This window comes from Bactrocera tryoni, chromosome 5 (assembly GCF_016617805.1).
Source record: "Bactrocera tryoni isolate S06 chromosome 5, CSIRO_BtryS06_freeze2, whole genome shotgun sequence".
In the NCBI taxonomy this organism is placed as follows: domain Eukaryota; kingdom Metazoa; phylum Arthropoda; class Insecta; order Diptera; family Tephritidae; genus Bactrocera; species Bactrocera tryoni.
This window is the reverse complement of record NC_052503.1, coordinates 2,503,608-2,527,967: the sequence shown is the minus strand read 5'-3', so window position 1 is coordinate 2,527,967 and position 24,360 is coordinate 2,503,608. Positions and strand designations below refer to the sequence as shown.

At 40.0% G+C, this 24,360-nt stretch overlaps 1 protein-coding gene across 5 annotated transcripts; it reads right to left on the bottom strand.

Annotated features, from left to right (window-relative positions):
- Positions 1–11: 11 nt before the first annotated feature.
- Positions 12–22,615, bottom strand: LOC120777201 (dynein heavy chain, cytoplasmic). 5 transcript variants are annotated; one of them, XM_040108372.1, is made up of 25 exons: positions 22,301–22,615; positions 21,052–21,626; positions 20,131–20,965; positions 19,875–20,074; positions 19,411–19,814; positions 19,243–19,348; positions 17,621–17,776; positions 16,635–17,559; positions 15,763–16,327; positions 14,309–15,698; positions 14,109–14,231; positions 12,987–14,039; positions 12,192–12,227; positions 11,169–11,953; positions 10,639–11,012; positions 10,375–10,562; positions 9,109–10,304; positions 8,291–9,015; positions 7,792–7,987; positions 4,384–4,501; positions 3,967–4,318; positions 2,857–3,902; positions 826–2,763; positions 491–759; positions 12–409 (listed from the first exon to the last, which is right to left on the bottom strand). In XM_040108372.1, exons 1-25 carry the CDS (start codon positions 22,542–22,544, stop codon positions 244–246), a joined length of 13,965 nt encoding a protein of 4,654 aa, XP_039964306.1. In that variant the 5' UTR covers positions 22,545–22,615; the 3' UTR covers positions 12–243. The 5 variants fall into 5 exon arrangements, with proteins under 5 accessions (XP_039964306.1, XP_039964304.1, XP_039964305.1 ...); XM_040108370.1 differs by lacking the exon at positions 7,792–7,987 and adding an exon at positions 5,938–6,136 and having other exon boundaries at positions 22,301–22,614; XM_040108371.1 differs by lacking the exon at positions 7,792–7,987 and adding an exon at positions 5,938–6,136 and having other exon boundaries at positions 21,052–21,623; positions 22,301–22,614.
- Between the last annotated feature and the right edge of the window lie 1,745 nt (positions 22,616–24,360).

Below are 24,360 nucleotides of genomic sequence, written 5' to 3'. Positions count from 1 at the left end.
ACGCCTCTAAATATTTTGAATGCATGTTGATTAAATTTTATTTAACGTTTGGGTATTGAATATTTGTAATATTGAATGCCATTGATTAACACTGTTATATTGAAGCCAAAAACACTTTGTAAGTGTGTACATACATATACATATATGATATAGCAAGCAAATTTAGTTGGCTATTTATGATAATATTGAATATTTTAATTTATTAGATAATTGGATAAATATATACTTCTTCACCCGCCCAATTTAGTTCAAAGCGGTGGAAGTAAGCACAGCAACACCACGCTCGTAGAAGCTATGTGGGTCCTGACCGGCAGCGACAGCCAAATCAACGGTGAACAAAAGCTCCGTGCGCGTAGAGTTCAAATAAACCGGCAAGGTGAGCTTGCTAACACGCGTCTCAGTGGAAGCCCTGCAAAGAACACAAATACACAAAATATTTAGTATGGAACTCCAGCAAATATGAGCAATAAATCAAACAACTGCTACTTACTTCACCCATTTGAGTACGGTGAGTGGTAAGTCCATCATAATTGTCGAAGCCAAGAGTAGCTCGTTATTCTTGCATTGTGCGCCTTGCAACTTCAAGCCAGTTACGCCGAAACTACTATCCTTTTGATCGGGATTTGCACTCGACTCGGTAATGGTCACCTCCAGAGCCAATTCCTCCAGCGACCAACTGTTTGCCTGAGCAACACATTGGCGCGTCGCTGTGATGTAAGCTTCGGGATTCAATAAGCCGCCCAACCAAACGGGGAATGTCTTTACGAAAATTAAATATACCGTTAGTATTTTTCAGGTTAAATATCAAACCGAATTGATACACACCTGTAACTCTTTGGCGCCTGCTTGCGATACCAACTTCGACACCTTCTGCAACTGCTGCACGCGATTGCTGAAATCAGTGATCCATTGGATAACGGTGCAGCCGACTGGCACGGTGTAGCGCTTCCAACCCTTCGGTATGATGCCACGTACTAACTCTGACAACATCGAGCGATGGTGATTGGTTTGCTTCTTTTCACCTTGGCAAATCAGCACTACATCCTGTAGATCGGAAATGACGGTTGTCAACAATTTAGCGCCCGAAGTGACTTCACGTTCGAAGTAACGATACAATGGATCTTTGATATTCTCCACGGTGCGCTTGAGCACGGGCAAGTTTTTGGGCAAAAGTTCTAACCATGCTGTTGCCGAATTGTGCAATGTCTTCATCCATGAGGGACGGCCATCTTCTTGACGCGTAGCATTTGCAGTAGCGGCCTCGGCATGCTCCTCCACACTGTAAGCCAATTCGTCGTCATCCTCTAGCTGTTGCATCTTCAGGAGCTTGCTCACCAAGTCTGTGCCGCGTGTGGTTAACAACACCTTCTCCGCATTGTTGGGCAAACCGAGCCAGGAAGGCGTCTGGCGGTCGGACAAATTCTCGATCCACTTCAAGAAGTGATCACGACGTGTACCGTCGGGCATGGTGATGTGTCGCTGACCGCCGGCACCGCCATCAACATTGGCCACAAGCGCGAAATCGCTTTCGAAGCTGCGTGCCGTAAACAGTTTCTTCAGGAATGAGGTCAGCAAACGCTGATCGAAATCGTTGTCAATTTTACCGCCGTAGATGGATTGTGACAACAGTGTGACCAACGCGTCCCATGGCACCTTCTCCGGCGGCAAATTGGTGCGACCCATTGCGGTCGTGTCGATCCAGGTGTCCAGCGTGTCGCACGCGACGCGCAAATCCGACTCATTGAACTCGTACTTCTTGGCCCAGCCAAGCGGTACGTAGCGTAGACGCTCTTGCACGATGGCATGGAACCAGGCCAGCAAGAAATAGAGACGTGCACGTTCGCTGGGCGTTTTCATCATGCGTGCCACCGGCACCGTCGAGAATGTGCGCAACAAGTTGGCGCGTATGCCTGGCGGCGGTTCGAAAACGAAAATGCGGCCGGCGCGCAACAAGTTGACCGGCACCTTGGGATTGATCTCCATGGTGAGGAATAGCCTGAAGCCCGAATGTGGCTGCAGCGAATGTAATTTCTTCTCCAACTGCACCAACCATTGTGGTGCCAAGTGTACGTTCTTCAGCAGCACCCAGCGACCGCTCTTGCAGGCCATGTTGATGGCGCGCTCAGCCTGATTGAAGCCCTCCGCCGAACCAATGGCAATACTCGAGATCTGTTTATTGAGCTCCGCAGCCAAGTCGTCCACACGTCCGGAGGCATCAAAACCGGGCACTGAGCACAGCAATGCGGGTGTGTTGCAGTTCAACTGCTTCTCCACAACAGCGGCCAAGTCCAATTCCTTCTCGGCGTTCGGCATGAAATCTACTCCGAGCACAGCATCTACCACCTTATGTGCGGCGGCAATGACACGATCCGGTCGGAAGGCTTGTATCAACAGCAATTGATGTATAGAGCTAACGATGGGTGAGAGTGCCTTTGACTCATCCCACAATTGTGGCACACATTGCTCCGGAGAACTTTGTTGCAACCATGCGCCCAGCTCGGGCATCGATTTTAGTTTTTCAATCAACTTGCGGAAAATGGGCAAACGTGTTTGCAAACGGTTAACGCTTTCTATTTGCTCGGCAGTTAGTCCTTCGACCGGTGTCGAATTGGCCAACAGACCCTCACGACTGCGTAAGAAGAAGTTGAATTCTGAATCCAAATTTTGTTCTGAAGTGCCCTTGAGGTGTATCTTGCACATCAGCAAAGCGAATGTCAGACGATCATTGTGCAACATGCCACGTGCCACACGCTCATAGCAGACCTGCGAAGGCATAGGTATGGCATAGGTATAGGCATATTTTATAGAAAATACATAATAAAACTAATTTCTTTGAGCTCGCAAGCAACAACTCACCTGGAAGAGGTCCTTCGTGACGATGCCCAAACGCTCCGAGTACTCGCTCTTGCCATCCAACTTCGGGTTGTTGTACAAGACAGTGGAGAAAATGTCCAAGAACATTTTCAGCGAATATTGATAGAGGAAGTGCACCTGGTTCAAGCTGTCCATGGTGAAATAAATATTACTGCAAGCCACCGACAACGGCAAATACTGTTGCGAGACAGTCTCAATTTCTGCAATAACCTTATCCGTCTCGTCCACCTTTTGATTGATGTCGTACGCTTCCTTCTTCAATGTTTCCAGCGTAGTAATCACGGAGTCATCATCAAGAATCTTACCCTTTGCATCGTTCAAAGCCTGCAACAGACTCTTCTCCAGCTGACGCAAACGCAAACGGAATTCGCCTTGCAATTTCAACAGATCCGAACGCTTCTCATCAATATCTGGGCGCTCAGCTTTCAATACTTGATTCAAACACTGCGACTGCAAAGAGCTGCGTGTTACAGTGAAGTTCACAAAAGTGACACGTGAGCAAATGTCCGGTGGGAATTCCACAGTTGGGTCACGTGTGGACAAGAAAATAACAAATGAAGGCGACAAATCGATATCCTGATCGCCGAGTGTGATCAACACACGACCGCCAGTGCGACGTAATTCACGATTGAGCACAGGATTCAATATCGGATCGTAATTCTCAACATCTTGCACAAGCAATGGGTTGCCGAAACGCAATGCCGACTCCAAGTTTTTGCGGAATGAATCGTCCAAGAATGAAGTTTTCGTAATTTTCTTTCCAGCATACTCATTGAGCAAGAACGTGGTGGCCTGTCCTGAGGGATCGATAATAAGTGGATAGCGGTTGAAACGCTTAAGCATAATGGCGTTCTCAGTGCAGAGATCATCGGTCGGTAGCGCGTTCGCTTGCCAACGCAAACGTTCGTCGGGATTCGACAAATACTCGGTACGCGCCATGTCAGCACGATATTGTATATTGGCCGACTGTAGATGCTGCGACCAAGTGGTGAAGAGATTCAAACGATAGTGCTGATCAAAGTAGCCACCTGTTGGAAGTTTTTAAAAGAAAGTGACTCTTTGTACGAAATAAACATTCAATTTATAATTTACCGTAAGCAATAAATGCCGCCGATAACAAGACGTCGCCAATAATAGTGGACATTTGCGATTTGAATGTCTCGCTGGTGCACTCCCAACGCTCGCGTTCGATGTTCAAGCTCTTCAGCAAAGCAATCGAACGGTCAACTTTGGCTTGCACATTCTCCAAGTCTGTCTTGATGGCCTGCGCCTGTGAAATGAGCTGTGCATACTCCTCCTTGTAGGCGGCAATACTGCGCTCGAGCTGTTCAACGAGCTCCTTGGTTTCGTTGGCGCTTTGCAGATTCACATCGGCTTGCTCTTCGAGCGAACGCAATTCCTCACGCAGTGGTTCGACACGCTTCAACATGTCGGCGTATTCAATCTGTGACAATAGAGATGGAAAATTGTTTATAGTCACACTTGTGTGGGAAGTTTTTGCTTATTTACCTGTGCAATGGCCCATTTCACCATAGGGCCACAAGCCATACTGGCGCGGTTGACCTTCTCAAAGTTATAATCCGGATTGCTGAGATATTTGTTCTTCATCTTTTCGCGCACCTCATCGCTGCATTATTTTTAATTAAAATACAAATTATGTTAATTTCCATAAAATTATTGTTAAATTTTTGTTTTTTTTTTTTCAAAATGTGTACATGAATAAAAAATCACCAATCGAAGTGTATGTTATGCAAGCAAAGCGTTTACTATTAACAATAAAAAACAAACTAAAAGCCAGAACCAAAAATGGGAATTTTACGCAATTAATAGGTCTTAAGCAGTTAACGTCGAGTTAAAGAAAAAATAATAATACCAACACCGAATTTATTACAACAAAAAATGCAAATTAATAAAATATAATACAAATCAAGTTATATAACACGAACCAAGCGATAAACGCTTATGAATACGTTTTTCACAACGCTAGGGCAAATACTACGAAAACGCGTCTATCCAATTGCAGTAGAAGGGGGGAAGACTAAACTTGTTTAACTAAAAAAAATCAAACTACAACAAAAAAAGTAAATAATTGAAAATTAAAAATAAATAAAGAATAATGTTGCTTTAACAAAAAAGCTGGTGCAATTGATCGGAATAGCTGTATTTTGCATAGCTGCATGAATTAAAATTAAACAAACAAGTATTTCCACCAAAAAAGTAACGTTACTAATTAAAAAATAATAATTAAACATTAAACAAATAAAAAAAAATTAAAATAAATGAAAAAAAAATAAAATAATTAAAAATTATAATAATAATGAAAAAATTATCAATTAAAAAAAATAATAAAAAAAATAACAAAAAAAATTATTAATCAAAACATAATTTAAAAAAATTTATTCAAAAAAAATAAAATAATTAAAAAAAACACTGGAGGAATTAAAAAGAATAATAATAAATAAATAAAAGTATAACTAAAATAATAATAATAATTAAAAAATTATTTATTAAAAAATTATTAAAAAAAAATGTATTACAAAAAATTAAAATAATTAAATATATATATATAGTGCTGATCAAAGTATATATATATATATATATTTAATTATTTTAATTTTTTAATTTATATATATGTAATATGTACATATAAAAATTAAAAAAATAATAGTAGTTATAGAAAAAAAACAAATAATAAAAAAAATTGATAATTAAAAATTAAAAAGAATTTCATTATGCCAATGTTAATTTCTTAAAATAAACCTGATCTTTTTATAAAATTTATATTTACAATTAATTAACAAATTGTTTCTGCTATTCTTAATCTCTTTTTCAAATACTTTTTTAAATGCTTTAAGTTTTTTTATTTTTCATTTGTATTGTAGGAGTTATGTTTAGTTAAATAAATTATGAAATATCAATTAAAACAACCAATCAATTGCACAGCTAAGTCAAATAATACAAAAAAGAACCAAAGAACAAAAAAAAAAAATAAAAAAAATTTAAACAACAAAATCATAAACAAAAGTTAACTTATTATATTGTTGTTGTTGTTTTCATGCTTACGTTATATTTTCAGTATTGAAGTTAGATACAATTGAATTTATAAAGTTTTCTCGCATTATAACAGCACGAATTGATTTCCAGTCGGTCGCATTCTCACCCAGTAGCAGACAGATTGACTCCAGAGCCAATTTCACCACCGATGGTGGATTGGCCATGGTACGAACTTCAACAAGTTGTTGCTTACGTATCGATTTAACGGCTAAAGTGAATCAAGCGGGGTTGGTGGTGAGTGTGTGGTGAGTAAAAAGTAGTAATAGTATGGTAGTAGCAAGTAAAAAACAAAAAAAATGTTATAAACTGACTCATTTAGTAGAATCATTAATGCTAATTGGCTTAAAACTGTTATAAATATACATTAAGAGGCACATTTCTATTCATCGTGTTGTTGTTAAATATGTATGCTGTGGTTCTATGCAGAAGTCCGATCCAACAACTTGATTGCTGGCATGTTGTATAGGTTGCCTGTACTTATTTAAAAAAAATATTATTTGCTAACCAAAACCTGCAGACACAGACATATTTTTGTATATAAATAATGTATAGAGTTTAGTAATTATTAACTTAATTTAATAAAGTCGACTTGTTGGGAGTGCGAATTTTGATAATTACACTAGTTTACAGTCATTTTGCGAATGCGAATTTGAGTTCAAAAAATTTCCCATCACGAACAGTTATTTTTAGGATTTTAGTAAATGGTGGTGGTTTGACCCCTACACCCCGTGAGTACAACAGATAAAATCTTACGTGTTAGGGAATTCTTACTATCATGTTCGGTTTTAGCAACCCAAAATTAGCAGAAACAGACTCAATTATTATTTGACTAGATTTAACATTACAATCTCTGATTTTTTTTTTAGATCGAACCGCTATAACATAGCTGTCGCTCAAACTGACCCAGCGAAAAAAGGTCTTTTTCATTTATAAAAAGTATTATAGCTCCGGTGCAATCGAAGTTATCGTTTTTTCTTGTTTTCATTCATATTTTCATACCCAATTACGCGGAATGGGCATATGCGCCTAAGTGTGTGTTTCAGAATTTTTATCCAAGCACTCTTAACAAGTCTATATTATAAAATATAGTTTTGGTTTTGTTAAATACATTATTAATATTCAAATACATAAACGAATAATTATTAAATAAAACTGTATCTGCCTTAAAAAAACATATATGTATGTACTTATATAAGTAGTATGCATTTAGGCGCTTCATTCTACATTTTTGTGATATAAATATATTAAAATCACTATTATAAGTAGTTCAAATATATTATTGTAAAATTAGAAAACACACATAAGAGTAACGGTAATTATATAAATTACTATACACATGTGCTGAGCAGATGCAAAAATGTGGTGAATGCATTATTTCGTTGAAAATGGACGATGCAAAAAAAAAAAACTAAAAAAAATTTAAATAATACTAATAAAATTAAAAAATAAATAAATGTGTAATTGAAAAACAAAAGTAAGAGTTTAGTAAACCCCAGCGCGGTTATTTAAATCATATGGATATGTTTTAGATATACAATTATAATATACAATACTGCGCCATTGTTTAATAGTATATATGTATATGTATGTGTATGTGTATAAGTAATTTTCACAATAGCCACATGAAGCCAATTTGGATGTGTTTGGGGTGAAAAGATGGCGACTGTGTACAAAAATGTTATATTGGAGTTTGGTTTCTTGTCTGTTGCGGCATATTTATGCTGTGTATATTTATATATATGCGTGTGGGCGTGTGTGTAAGTGACAATTTTGAATTTGGTTTGCTTAATATTATTATTATAGTTAAATTAGTTTACAATATACATAAGTAATGATAAATAATAGTATTGTGTATTGCCGTACGTGATATTCTCTGTTCTCAAATTAACAATGGACGGTATAAAACTATCTTTGACAAGTATGCCACGTATCGCTTTCCAATCGGTGGCAGTCTCGCTGAGCAGCTCGCAGACTGATTCCAATGCTAACTTAACAACAGCCGGTGGATTGGCCATGGAACGCACCTCAGCCAAGTGTTTCTTTTTAATGGCGCTTACAGCTAAAGTGATAAAGTGTTTGCAAGAAATGCACAGTTGGTTTAAACGGTGGTCAAAAGCAAATAAAAAGGGATGTTAAAATATCAAATCATATAAATGTCACCAGTGTATAAACCTGCTAACAGTATAAATATATTTATGTGCGCTACTTGAAAATTTCTACACTAAAATATATAAAAATATCACTTGAACCTTAGAGTGTTCCGTTAAACGAGTCGCTTAAATTAAACTTAAACATTTTCAATCTCATTAAAACATAAATAAATAGTTTATGGCTTGTTTGTAGCATACAAGCAAGCGTTTACCTTGTTGCGCCTCAATTACAGCCGGTTCCACTTGTGCCAAGTCGGCCATGACATATTTACGTTTCTCTTCGATTTTCACCGTCTGATCGGCCAAGCGTATTTGTATCTCCTGCGACTGTATCTTCTTCTTCTCGGCTTCTTGCTGATCCTTGAACATCTGCTTGAGCTTAGCATTGGCTGCCTCATTCTTGGCCTGCAGCTCTTGCTTCTTAACGGCCAATGATTTCTGCATCTCCTCCACCTGCTCGACAGTTTCCGCGATTTTATTGAGACCGACATTCAAATGCAATTGCTGCTCTTCCAAGTCGCTACGCTTCTCATTGTACAACTTGACGAAGTGATGTATAAAGTCCAAATAGTGACGTGGTGTGACCGCCATGGTGCGACCGCCGCGCTTGGCGAGTCGTGCGTTGGCTTGATGCAGCGTTTGGTGTACATACACACAACTGTTGATGACCGCATCGCGATGTGTTGGTTGTGCCGGCACCAAGGGGCACACTGATGGGAAGAAATCGGGTGCGGTCCAATTTTGTTTTTCCAAATCGACGCGTGTGGTGAACTCCTTGCCCACCTGGAATAGTGCCGAATCCGACCAGTCGCCGAACCAGTTAAGCACGCAACGATTGAAGAGCGCGGGTGAGGTGGCCGCACGATCTTTAAGACCGTCTGTTGACGGGTTCATGGTAAAGACCACGTGCAAGTTGCGCATAACTTGCTGAGTGAACCTGTACGACGGAGAATATGAAGGAAATGTTTGTAAATTTTCATTCAATTAATTGTAGTTATTTGTGCGTGCTGAAAAATATATTTATACACACCATTTATACAACTCATCACTTGAGTCTAACATCAAGCCCTCACGTTGTGCGCCCTCCTTACATTGTGTCATCAGTGTGGTGTACTCATCGCCCTCAAACAGACCGGGCACTTCGCCGTTAGCCAACAGCGTATTCATGCGTTCCAAGAAGCCGGAATCCAAAACATTCGACTCGTCCAAAATGAAAGCGATCTTTTCATCTTTGCAACCGGAACGTCTCAGCACACAACGTAGATCTTCATCGAAATCTTCACCAGTGTATTTGTTGTGTACTTTAATTTGGAATATCGAGAGACCATTCATCCAAGCGACGAAACGTGAAAGTGTCGTTTTGCCAGCGCCAGACACACCAATCAGCAGTAAATGGCCTTGCGGCTGACGGAATATACGATCGATGCGCAAGACGTGTTCTAAAACTTCATCGAACAGCACAAGCGGTACGTCGAGCTCCTCCTCATAGAATACCTTGAGACGTGCGCGCACATAGTCACGCAATTCTTCGCGATTAACGGGCATATAGTCTTTAGACAACCAATTACTGTAGAGAATGGGGCGTGTCAATGCCTCCTCTTGATTGATACCAGGGAAGTGTTTCAGTGCCACAATATCGATATTCTCATTAGTCCAGCGACGTTCTGATTCCTCAACCAGCCTGTCTTGGAACAAACGTAGGGCCTCATGCGCCCACAAACGCACCAAACCCTCCACTGGTAACGAATCAAGCGGACGTATGGCCTCGCAAATACCACGTACCCAACGTGTCATCTCACGCGGCGAATACACATAGTGCGGTTGCATGTCTTGTGTGAAGCGATCTTGTGATGCCAAATAAAATTCGACCATAGCATTGGTCAGCGGTTCAGCGTAGCCGCGCAATGACGGCATCATGCGCAACATTGCGCGCGAGAAGGTGCCGTAGATTTGTTTGAGCGAAGTCTCACCCGGATAGTCTACATAAATGATTGGCACGTGACGTAGGAAACGGTGTGAAAGTGGTTTACGACCCGGATCTGTCGGTGGATTACAAGCGCCCACGAATTGTATGCGTTCTAGCGAAACCCAAGCTTGATCACTGGCGCGATAGAAGCCCTTGTGTTCGACCAGCTGACGCAAAAATGATATTACACGCTGTGTGCCGTAAGTGTCCATGTCCGGTAAATTGATTTCATCGCAGAATAGCACGAGCCATTTGCCAATCTGAATTCAAAAAAGAGAAATATATCGAAGTATAAGACAAAAAGGCAATATATTTGAATTTTTTTCATACCTGCACTGGCGAAAGCACAACACCGTTAGGTGTCTTTCGATACTCGCAATAGTGGTCGAAAGTTTTGAGCAAAAGCTCGGGTGTGGTAGCTGAGGAGAAATTCAAGCCAACCACTTCCATATCGGGTAAAGCACGTAGTGCTGAGAACAATGTCATCGTTTTACCAGAACCAGGTGGACCGCATAATACTATATATATGTAGATAGGAAGAGATAGAGAATATTATTAGAGAATTGGTGAATCTTCAAAATTTAAAAAACTCACCCAATGGCTTATGCTCGGCCAGCCAAGTGTATAAGAGCGACTCGTGACGCACAGTATCCAATGTGGGCACAACAATATCAGGTGAGGCCACTTTGTGTGTTTCAACCTCAATAACCGGCACCTTGTTCGACCATGGCACCCATTCGCCATTCATGCTAACTTCGTAGTCGATAATAGGTGCGCCAGCAGCGCCCGGCAGCGGTATGGTGGTAACACTGCGCACAAAGTCACCCAGATCAGTGCGTACTTTAAGTTTAGCATCGCCAGCGAAGGACCAGAGTACGGAGTAAACCAGTGCTTTCGGTATATACTGCTCCAGTTGGTCGGCAGAACATGGGAAATCGGGATGTTGTGAATTGAAGTTGAGCACATTTCTGAAATAGTAGTGATAATGAAATTGTTGTTGTTTTTGTAACACAAGTTTCCTCAAAATATGTGAAAATCAATTTTTGCAGCGAAAATTCCAAAATTTTTATTTCTGACACTAGTCCACTAGTCTTCAGTACAGTTGAAAATATAAGTCTACGCACCTTGCAGCTTGATTAAGCATCGAAAATAGCGAACTGAGTGCACGTAAGCGCGTGAAGTCCATAATATGCTCTTGCTCCATGGCATACTCCAAACTGCGCACCACAATGCCATCAGCCGAGAAGTATGGTTGCAACAACAAAGCAATATCACGTTGCACCTGCAGTGATGGCGAAACCTCTTCTTCTTTATCTTTATTAGTAGCTGGCTTAACAACACCAACAAAATCTTCATCGCCATCCTCAAGTGGAATGCTGCGCAATCGCGACAGATAGTTCTCAAATATCATTTCAGTGGAGAGTACATCCTCAGAGAACCAAACCATGCCACAACGTGAGACGGTGGCAAGTGTAGCGAACTTCAGATCCTGCACTTCGAACATTATGCGCACATTGGGCGGCAGCGATAGACGTTCTCCGTTCGGCAAGGTGAGCAATTTGTTGTCATCCAAAACGGAATTCAAATTCTCAACCCATTCGGGATCGACATCACCATCGAAGATAATCCATTGACGCTTGTTGATTTCCCCACGCACATTATCGATGATTTTACGCAGCACATGGGTGAAGAGACCGTCGGTCCACTCGCGCGTATTCTGATCCATAACACCATAGAGCGCCTCCTTGGAAATGGCTTTGGGATCGATGACATGCGCAACACCTTCAGTACCCTCGAAACGCTCCAAAGCTTTGAGCAAAGTACGCCAGGCGGTCGATTTGCCAGAACCGGATGGACCGACCATCATCAAACCGTGATTCAGATTGGAGATTTGATACAATTGCAGCACCTATTCATGGTAAAGTGTTACGCATATTAGAGTACATGTAAATGAAAGCGGAAATTTGAGTGGATAATGAGGAGCAAGCTTAAATTTTGGCACTAATCAAATTGGCAAGCAATAGGAAAATGTATTCAGGCATCGCAGTACGTTTACAAATTACAAATTTCGACTATCTAAACTTGCTTGATAAAAAATATTTATATTGGTTGTAAAATAAGAAATCGGAAGGGTTTAAGCGTCTTACTTTTTCCACCCACGTCTCACCGAATCCTTGCGCATTCTGTTTTATCAACGTTATGTATATGTTCATTCAGTGATTTTCGGTAATTGCGCGTGTAAAGCAAGCATTAATTAAATATCAAAGTGCATACATTAGGAGAATCTTCTTAAATATTGTCAAATTACGAAGAAGACACATCAATTTACACGAAATAAGTACAGTGCAATAACAAATATTTGTGCGTAGGAAGTGCTCGATAATTCTTTTGTTTGAGACAAAGCACGATATAATAACTAAATAAGCAACAAAGCGTTAAGTTCGGGAGGAACCGAACATTGGGTACTCTCGCAAGTTAAATAAAAAAATTGTTGTAATACCCTTCACAAACAAAAGCTTTTCCATACAAGGACTCGATTTTGGCCGATGAGCTTCTATGGCAGCTATAAGCTATAGTAGCCCGATTTGAACAATTTGTTCGGAGATTGTAGCGTTGATTGTAGTATTTTGTCGAATAAAGAAGTTTTTCACACACGGACTTTATTTTAATAATTCACTTTGTATGGCAGCTATGTGCTATAGTGGCCCTTTCGAAGAAATGGACAAGTGAAAAATTTCAGATCGACATCTCAAACCCAGAGGGACTAGTTCGTGTATATACACACACACGGATATAGCTGTTGACTTCTCAATCTCTATATTGCGAGAATATAAGTGTTCAATCACTCCTTCACAACTTACATACGTTATATCAAGACAGTAACAGTCGTTCACTAACATAACAACAACAAACATACAAATGTAATCCGTTCATTCGCTTACCTTCTCCATCCAGGCAGCACCCTGTTCATCACCTTCGCCACAAACCAAATAGTCTTCTTGACAAACTTTGCGTATCTCCTCCTTTAGTCCCTTCATTTCGGCCCGTGTATAGCCAACATTGGGGAAAACGTCGCTCAGCAAAGAGAAGAGCAATGGTATATCTTCGGCCACAAGTTTGGGCACCATGGTCTCACAAACCGATTGTATGAGGATCTCTTGCTCTGGCAAATTTTCAGCCACTGAAGCCTCGTCAATATTCTCCTCACCGCGTTGACGCATTGTTTCCTTAATCTTCATAATGCGATCACGTTTCACATTACCAGCCGAGATCAACACCGACTTGAGCGCACGCAAACCGAAGTCATAATGACTTTGATTGGACAGCTGTTCGTCGCAAAGCTTGAAGAATGGCACAATCTTGCAAGCTAACTTTTCGGCAGAACGAAAACCTTGTGAGAACAGCATGACCTCAGCAATGAGTTGACGATCGGGAGTCGTCATAGCCAAAGAACGGAAGAGTTTCTTCAAATTATCGGGCAAATTGGAGCGACCAGCATAACCTGGATTCATGGTAATGAATATAGCCATATCAGGCGAGACGCGCACTTGCTTGCCAACCAATTCAACAGTAATACTCTCCTTATTCGTGTCCATCTCGTATTTGAGTGCCTCTTGTATGGTCTGTATCTGTTGTGAACAAGCCGACAACATGCGCTCCTCCAAACGATTGAACTCATCAAAGCAACCCCAAGCGCCAACCTGACACAGACCAACAAAAATACGACCCATAGCTTGGAAATCGAAAGTCTCGTCACAATTGAAGACCAATACAAAGCGACCAAGCTGATTGCCAAGAGCTTTGACAGACTCAGTTTTACCGGTACCAGCTGGACCGAAGGGCGAACCGCCCAAACGCGATTCCAACGCTTGTGTCATGGTCAAGTAACAGCGATCCGTAAGTGGTGTCTGCACAAGACGATCCTGTACACCTAGATATTCGAAACCATAGTAGAAACGGGCATTAGCCATGTGAATGGTCAGCTGTTGCAGCACCTGTGTGGAGAGTATACAGTAAGATCGACAAGAAAATGTATATATTTATTAATGAGCCGCTTTACTTGCCTCGGTTTGACGTGGATCGAAGTAGAAACGCATTTCGCAAAGCCATTGGAAGGATTTAGGGCTTGTGACGCCATTGGCAATCAAGCGGCGTGTAACGGTACGCTTGTGAACGAACTCATTAATCTAGAAAAACAATACAATTTTTTTATTAAATGAAAAATGTTTCTATAAGCAACCAGGAAAACTATCTGAACACATACCAAATGCTCCAATTTGCGTCTGCGCAGTGGTGGCTGCTCTTGCAAAACGGAATCGGCGAGCACGTTCAGTGTAGACTCGACAGTGGCCAACACGCGCTGCATTGGCTTGGAGTTATTGCTCTCCGAGGCTTGTTGCAAGGCCGCTTCCACATCCTCCGACCACAGAATTTGCGCAGCAAGCACGACAATCTGTGCCTGATATTTGTCACACCATTCCATGTACTTCTGCTGATCAATTTTACCATCACGGAACTGTTTGATGTCCTGTACGGCTTGTGCCAGAAGTGAAGCCAAAGTAAAACGCATTTGCTTCTCGACGAGTGAGAGCCATTCATTGATTTTGGGATGTTCAACCGTGGATACGGGATTCATGAATTTAACTTCTTCACCTTCACGTGACGAAATACCCAAAATAACGGTATTATCCTCGTTCAACAAAATAGCAGCAACACCGGCAAACATTTTCTTGAAGTGCTTCTGTAAACGTGCAATATTCTTGCTATTACCAATAATCTCCAAAAGATCTTCATCGCCCACGAAGTAGAAACGTGGGAAGGAGGTACGCTCACGCTCCAAATACTCGCCCAATGCCTTTTGTATTTTACCCAACAGATCAGCAAGACGTTCCAGCGAACGTTGTACGGCCGGTATATTCAATACGTCCATAACTTTCGGTGACTTGGTCACTTTTTTCATGAGACCTAAAAACTCGGAGCTGATGCTTTGGAAACGTGAAGTTTCCACCGGCAGCAATGTTTTGATATCTGCGCTACCAGAGAAAATGCCCTCCAAGTAGACCCAACGACGTTGCACATCAATCCATACATCGAACAGGGCATTTATGCGATTCAGTTTCTCTTCCCATGTCAAGGCTTCTTCCTCGAAAACTTTATAGTAGGGTGAGAGTTTCATAGCGGCAACCGAATTAATGTGTTCCTTGACTTTGTTAAATAGATCATCCCAACCACGTATGATGCGACATTTATTCTGATAGTTAATCAGATCTAGTTCATAGCTCTGCCACGATTCGCGCACTTGCTTCAAGAATTCCTCTAATGCCATTTCACCCTGTGCCACCAGTATGATGTCCTTGACGATATTTTCGTTCTTCTGCAAATTCACATCCCACACTTGACCGAGCGACAAATCGGAGATGACCCAGTTAACACGTAACTGTTTGGTCAGTTGTTTCCAGTGACGCTCCTTGAGAGCATCCGACTTAAGCTCAACGATCAGCATATTCACCTTAATGTAACTCTGTATGAGTTTCTTCACATATTCATATGACTCATACATGCGCAAGCGTGCGGGCAACTCCTTCAGTTGAGTCATCATTGCCTCGAGTTGCTGACGCAATTTGCGTGGTTGCACCGATAACCATGGTTTCTCTCTGTAAATTAAACAGTTATTATATAAACTTGTCTTAAGCAATAATGAGAAAGAAAATCACTCACCTGGTCTCATCGATTTGTGTCCAAACTTTAGAAAGCTCACTCCAGACACCACGCAAGTCTTGCAACTCCTCTAAGGCGACATTCATACGCTCCGAGCTGTTATTGGGTATAGCAGATTCCTGCAATTCCAGCGCCTCCTTGGCCTTGGCCACATTATCGCGCTCCTCCTTCAAACGTGAGTATTTCGTTTCGAACAATTGCAAATGTTGCAGTGCATCGTCGGGTCTTATCTTGCCGCCAGTGGGTTTGTTCTTCTCCCAGTCGTTCAAGAAATCAAGCGTGCGTGTTTCCACAGCCTTATCCTCGGCCACAATTTTAGCTTGCAAACTGGCCACTTGTGTTTGTATGGCTGTGTCTTTGCGCTTAATGATCTCATTGAATGCCGACCATTCACCTTCGATGTTGTCCACATGCAACCAGTTGTTGGGGAATTGGAAGCGTTGACGCTCAAGTATGCGTTGCGCCTCACGGAACACCTCCACTTGTTTGTCCCAAGAAATCATGTCCTTCTTCAGTGATTGTACGTAAGTGATGAAGCTAACGGCATCCGAAGTGCTGGCCGCCTCTGTTGCGATGAAAAATAATTTGACGCGTAAATATTATTTTCATTTAGTAAGTAGGCGAATTAAAGTGTGGACCGTTATGAAATATGAAATTTCACCTACAAGTAGGGGGTGTCACGCCCTTAATAAATTTATGAACATATCGGTACTACTTTTTGTACTAAAATTTGCTCGGAAGTAGGCCGTGGCACGTGCATAATAAATCCGTGAGTTTAACAGTATTGTATTTAGTAATAAAATTCCCGGCCCTACCTTTTGTGACCCTTTTACCCCAAATTCAAGTTTGTTAACTTAATTTCTTGAACTTACCAATGCTTTGCATCTCCAAATCGGTACGCGACTTGGACACCTTCGAGTGGAATGTAGTCATTTCGTTGCCTAGCAAGGTGCCAAACTTGCCCAATGCCTCCTTATGCCAAGAGTCATACTTCAAGGTGACCTTGGCTTGCACTTTAGCATAGTCAATAACAATCGGACCATAGGCACGACGCGTATCGGATGTATCGAATGTGGTACGTGATTTCTTGATGTCATTCAAGCATTTAATCCACAAGTTGACATCTTCACCCAAACGCCCATACAAGGTGTCCGCCTGCAAGTCCCACAAACTCTGATAACGCAACCATTCCTCGACATAATTACGCACTTCGCTGATTTTATTCTCAATGGCGCCATAAGCATTCTCCAAAATCAAGGCTTCCGGCAATTTTGTCAACAAGTTGCGATAAGTGGGTGGCGCATGCTTGTCCAAACCGACTTGATAACGGGTGCTCTGCAGGCGCACCTGCGAGGTGACAATCGCCTGCCATGCGAACAATTGTTGCATGATTTGGAAACGTGCCTCCTCGATGGAGGGATACAAATACATTTGCTGATTGGTGATGCGTATCTCGTGTATAGCATTTTGAATCTGTGGCTCTCCGCCCAGCTTGTGCGTCGGCTGTGCAGGGGCATCGGTGTCCATGGAAAGATCGCGTTCTTTCTTGCCACCAGTCAATGCCTCGGTCCAAGCTTGTATGCCGGCCTGCAGACGCATAGCCAATTTCTTTTCAACTTCTTCATCCAGGCGTGTGACCCACACATTCAAGTTGGAGTATTGTTTCAGTGACAAAGCATCGACGGCATGTTGAATTTTCGATAAGATTTCAGTGAAAGTAGCTGCACTGTAAGGGCAAGTCTCCAATGAACGCACATCAACATCCAATTGTTCTTCGACAACAAGCAAATCTTCGACCTAAGTGCAAGTGAATCAACGCTCACTTAACGGTTTATGGCTAAATTTTAAGCAAACTCACCTTCTCCTGGAACTGTGTGACACATTCGGAGAGACGCAAAACGTAGGGATCGAGTTTGTACGACTCCCAAACCAAACCAATGCCTTCAGAAATCAAATTCAGCACTTCCTTACGTAAGCCAGCCACGAGTGGCACAATACTCGCGCGATCTTCAATCTAATAAGTAAGGAAAATCTTGTAAAATACTTGTATTACGTAAGGGAAAGTGCGCATAAAGTTGCTCTCCGTATGTTCAAAGCATGCATTTGCATAAACTAGTATGTTATGTAAGAATTATTTCGATTGTGATATAAAATATACTAAGTGCAAATGATTATATAAATACATAATGCTATTTAAGAGACATTTATTAACAATAACACTACCTTGAATACTGAATTTTGTGCTAAACTCCTATTATTTAGCTGCATGTAAGAGAGGGAGGTATTCGATATTGTTTGTTGAGAGACAGTTTAAAATCGTTGCGTGTTTAGTGGCATATTAATAGATATTATAGTGTATAATTAGGTGATATTTAACAGAGAAGCATAATGGAGACATTTAATTTAAGAATCTAATTGGAATAGTCTGCATGTTTGCGAGCTTACAACGAAAGTAGGATTAAGCCGATATCAGGGTTGCAAGTTTCTTACTTAAATATTTTGAATATACAATTTGGCAAACAAAATTATATAATTAGTTTTTAATTGAAATTTCGAAAACATAATTTTGGATTTAGATTTTAATTCCAAAATCAGAATGAACAAAAAAGAAACAAAGTTAACGTCGAAAGCACCGAAAGTAGAACACCCTTAACAAAAAAGAGTTTTCCATACAAGAACTAAATTTTGATCGTGCAGTTTGTATGGCAGTTGTATGCGTAGAGGTCGGCGATTCCGACAAATAAGCAGATTCTCATGTAAAGACACATCCTTCTTCTTAAAACTTCAGATCGTTATCACAACATTTGATGGACTAGTTCACATACATATATACAAACAGACAGACATGGCTAAAGAAACTCAGCTTTTTATGTTATTAAATCGTTTGTAAGTGCTAATTCGCCGACCATTGCTCTAGAGTATCGAATATGATGGTAGAACATGAAGTACGCAAGGGCGAAGAAATGTAAATTCGAAAATATATGTATATATTTTTTTAATAATAAACCTGGGGTTATTATTATTATTTTTTTTCAATCTGATGTTTGGATTATAAAAGTTGAAAATTTTTTTAAATTGAGATATTCGGGATTACAAAAAAATAATTTTAAATTTAATTCAATTATTTTTTAATACAGAATTTGCAACCCTTGCAAAAAGAGATGAAACACAACAACAATTTTAAATAAACTAAGTCTGCAAAATATCAATGCGTTAGAAATTAGCACAAAATGTTGCTAACATTAAAAAAAAAAAAACAAATAAAATACAAGTAGATATGTATGTACTTTGTATGTTAATACGAGTATTCAAGCTGCACGCAATTTAAAGTACATGCGTTTTCATATGTAAGCAATTGTAAAGGTGTTGCAAGTAGGTATATGGTATTAGTTTCAAAAATGTGGTGGATTAGTGGTATTGACTTATGTGTATGTGTGTTAAATCAGTGCAAAATCAACGCAAATATATACATATTTATACCTTTTCCAAGGTGCGTTCGTAAGTGCGCACGCTCTCAATCAATGAAATTGCATACGGGTAAATTTGATTGGCCTGGTGTGCCTTGTTGACAATGGTAAGTGGTACCCTAAATGGTGGTAAATGTGAGAGTTGAAAAATCTGTATAAGCGCTGCTGGTTTAAAACTAACCTGAAGCCCAGATTCTTGATGTTACGCACTTCCTTGGAGAGTGTGATAATTTCGGGCAAAAAGTTTACGCGCAATTTCAACACGTTGCTGCGACCGGTGCGCGAACGTGTCGATTCGATGGTGAAGATGCGTCCGGAATTGCCAAAATTACGCTCCTGCACTTTGCGTGCCCACTCCTGGAACACTTCAGATATAGAGAGCTTGTTGCGGAAACTGTCACCGTCCGCTTTAAGCTTCTGCCCCTCCAAATGAGTTTCCCAGCCTTTACCCAGCACATCTTCAACGCGCTTCAAATACATGGTCAATTGATTGTCGATCTGACGCGCCCAAATGATGGAACCAGCTACGGGCGGCAAGTCACGCACCGTCGAGAGGCGATAACTTTTGCTTTGTGGATATTGCACCTAAGCCAAAAATCAATAAATAAGAATTTCTAACTTTGAAGTCATGTATTAGAAGAGTACCTTGAATTTCTCATGCAGTGCATCAATATCATCCTTGACGCGTTGTATAAGTTGTGTCTGATACTCACGTATGGCGCCGCGTATATGCGGACGCACGAAGAGCGCATTGAAGCGCGAGAAAATGCGAAACATTTCATTGGCATTCTTAGCGGTGCCTAGCTGATCGCGCAAATGTGCAGTGATACGTGCTTCAACACGGTCTACAAAAGTGTCAAAGTAGTGAAACTTTCATAGTATTTTGTTTCCTTTAACTCACCAATTTTCTCTTCATAACGTTTGACAGCTGCCTCCCAAGCTTCTGAGCCCTCCTTGGTTATATCCAAGCAGTCCACCTCCTTCACATTCTCATAAGCTAAGTTCACCTCCTCGATGGCATTGGCATCGGCCGCCTCCAAACTGTACGGTTGTTTGGTTTCCGCTGCATTGGCATCGTTATTTTGCGCTTGCTTCGTGGGACGTAAGACACGTAATATTACGGTGCGCAACTGTTCATGCTGACGTCGGAATTTGCGCATATGCTCCATGCGTGTCTGCAGCTTCTTGTGTGCCGGCGATACGCGCCATGCCATCTTTAGATGTTCGTCACGCTTCTTCTTGGCTATGTCACGCAGTAAACCTTGCAGTTTATCATACTCGTCATCCCAGCAGCTGAATATCTCGAAGCATTGATTCATTACACGTTCGAATTCATCAAATGGAATGTGCATGAGACGACGCGTACCCAATACTTTCAGCAATTGTTGTGAGAGATCACGTGAAATGGCCTCAATCAATTTGAGACAACGCGGTATTGGATACTTTGTATTACGTACTTTTCGCAAATGCGAAAATATTTGCTGCACCGCTGGGCGTATCTTTTCCAGTTCGGTAGCAGATAGTAAGTCATTGATTGGGAAGTCCTTCATGAGGGGATTGTAGTCGGCAACCATAGCCAAGGCCTGTTTGAGACCAGTGTCGGTATCAAATGACACGGTGGCATGGAAACGTTTGCCATGTTTGAGTATGTCCAGTGTGAGAGCAACTTCCGGTGATTCACGCTTTTCCTGTATGCGATACAGAGCACGCTCCAAGTTCAACCAAAATGAGATTTCCTAATTTTAAAGAAAAATTCATATAACGATATGAATTGAAGAACTATTTTTATATATGTATAAGTTGCGCATGAATTCGTATATACCTGCAGAGCAGTGCCTGACGAAGGATCACGATCCAACATGGTCACTTTCTTGATTTCTTTAATCCAACGATTAACACCATTCTGCAGTTGATTAAGAAAGGATGAATCCTCCACTTTATCACCAAAATCTGCCACTTTTGCTTTACGATTTTCATCGGCACATTTACGTATTACCGAATTAACAGATGTATGTGCCGTTAGTGTAATTTCCGGTATATCTATGTTTTGCTGAAGATGCAAGAGTCCCATCTCTAATTCAGCCAATTTCTTTTCAACAGATGGAGCCATTTTATCACCGTCACGATCAGCACGTCCTGACTCCTTGACATATGACTTGAAGTACGGTGCCAAAGATTTGGAAATGAATGCATGCAACGTTTCGTAAGGTGAGCCATCGGAAAAGTTTATCAAACGCAACTGAGAGTGTATTGATTTGTCTGCCTCAATTACAGCTCCCCGTTTGATACAAGCCAATGATGCCATGCGACTGTTGGTGAAGTGAACATCGTTACTTATCTGATAGGTGACGAACTCCTTCTCTTCCTCTCCCTCAGCTGGCTGTTCGTTTTCATCTTCTAAATGAAATATATATGTATATTTTAAAATAGATAATTCAATATATGACAACTGTACATCAACTAATAATTTTAATATATTAAACATCAAAGCTAAATCAAATGAAATTTTCATTTATGTATGTATGTATATAACCCAACATATGAATATTTATATTTCTATCTCCCTCCCACACATTGCGCAAAAGTCCACTGCAAATCACAAAAAAAAATTATGAAAATTGCCGGTTGTAAACAAATAGCAGCTGTGTATTGTTTACTTGTGCGGGATACCACTACCAAGATGCAATAGCCGGTTAACAGACAAAGTCAGTAATAGAAACCGAAAGGTGTTTATGCGTAGTAGATTACATACCATCATCATGAGTCATCACCCATAGAAATACGACATCACTGTGCAAATGTCAAGATACTTTTCTAATTAGAATATTGGAAAAATTTAATATCGATTTTACTAATTGGACTTTCAAATTTAATCCAACTGTGAGTCGTGCATGTGTTAGATATCTAAACTTCTCAATGACCGCATGGTATAAGCCCAAATTAAAAACTTGTAAACCAAATTCGTCACTTGAACAAAATGTTTGCAATAGACGCCATTTTACAATGGGCGTAGGTAGCTGCTAGGTACAGAAATATATGTAACCAAATACCGTTAGTAAAATCCCAATTACCTTTCAAACAGTTCCTTTGGATGTACAGTGCTTGTATTTGAGGATCCGAAAGAAACTTCTTTATACGTTCCTGGTTATCTGGATTCTCCAGAGCATAGTTTAATGCAGGTGGTACAACATCTTCTTCAGGAAGTAGGATGGTGACCGCTTTACGTATATAATTAGCAAATGCTCCATAATCGACTATGGTTACATTTGCTACCGCCTCCACAGATGTATCAGCGTTCTCCAGCGAATCTCCCATGATTTATTCGCTGGAATATACAATCAAGTTTGTAATTACTAATTTGAAATTAAATTTGCAAGAGAAAATTTGATTACGTCCGCAATTTGCTAGCGAAGAAAAATCAGTGATGAAAAAAAGTGATGCCAACTCTTACGTTTGGAATACAGGTCAAAAAAAGGGAAAAATCCAACTAGTAAATCATATATGAAATCTACATTTGTATTTCTTAATTTTTCAATTGAGTATTTACCAGTTCGGCATATTTTTATATGAATTAAAAAATCCTTTAAATTCATTCATTACACTGAAAACAATGCGAATGAATTTTCTCCCTTTAGGGTATTAAAAGTGCAGCAGCACTAGTACTATTCATCTTAGAGCGCTATTACACGAAGCAACTTTTGTTGCAGCAACTCTTGGTTTATAGGCGAGGGAGCGACGAGGAGAGGAGAACCCCGCCGAGTTTCCAGTGTTCAGCAACTCGCTTTGTGTTCTTATTCGTAACAGTTCTCTGCGACGTTTTTCGGCATTCGTGTTCTTTCTTTCGTAGTACATAGTTGCATTTGCGTATATTTTTTTGAAATTAATATTTTGAATATATTTAAAAAATTTAATTTCATCTTTTGGTAAGTAATTTGCAAATATGTATACAAATATACATAATATAATATAAATATTTTAGAAAATGGAGTATGACGAAAAAATCGAATTAATTAAAGATATTGTGAAATGTATGGAGGAAGCCATACAAATTGATTCAGACGATAGTAAAAAGGGTGATATATGTTTGTTTTAATAAATAAAATGTATTTCTTAATTGACAGAGCTAATTAATATTTGTGATAGAGTGGCCCAAATACCTTTAAGGAAAAAGAAACGACAATGGGTTAAAGTAAAAAGTAGAAAATGGGTTAAAGTAAAGTGAAAGGGAATGAGAAAAAAACTCGAGCAGAGTTGGAGCCTTATCACACACGGCAACTTTTGTTGCGGCAACTCTTGGTTTATAGGCGAGGGGGCGACGAGGAGAGGGGAATCGCGCCGAGTTTCCAGTGTTCAGCAACTCGCTTTGTGTTCTTATTCGTAACAGTTCGCTGCGACGTTTTTCGGCATTCGTGTTCTTTCTTTCGTAGTACATAGTTGCATTTGCGTATATTTTTTTGAAATTAATATTTTGAATATATTTAAAAAATTTAATTTCATCTTTTGGTAAGTAATTTGCAAATATGTATACAAATATACATAATATAATATAAATATTTTAGAAAATGGAGTATGACGAAAAAATCGAATTAATTAAAGATATTGTGAAATGTATGGAGGAAGCCATACAAATTGATTCAGACGATAGTAAAAAGGGTGATATATCTTTGTTTTAATAAATAAAATGTATTTCTTAATTGACAGAGCTGATTAATATATGTGATAGAGTGGCCCAAATACCTATAAGGAAAAAGAAACGACAATGGGTTAAAGTAAAGTGAAAGGGAATGAGAAAAAAACTCGAACAGAGTTGCGCAACACAAGTTGCTCGTGTGAAGGTAATGGGCGACAGCAAAAGAGAATCGCCCGAGAATCAGCAACAAAAGTTGCTTCATGTAATAGCGCTCTTACATTGTTGCATGAGGTATTAGTAAGGAACATTTCAGACAAGACAGTAATTGATAGATACAGTTTATTTTCTTGAAATCCACTTCCACGCTTAAACGCTAAAGCAAACAATTACATTTCATGTAATGTCAAATATTAATTATTTAATATATATTTATATTTTATGTTGCTTATAAATTTATTATCATTATGAAGGCAGGGCCCACCGAATGTATTTAATTCGTAT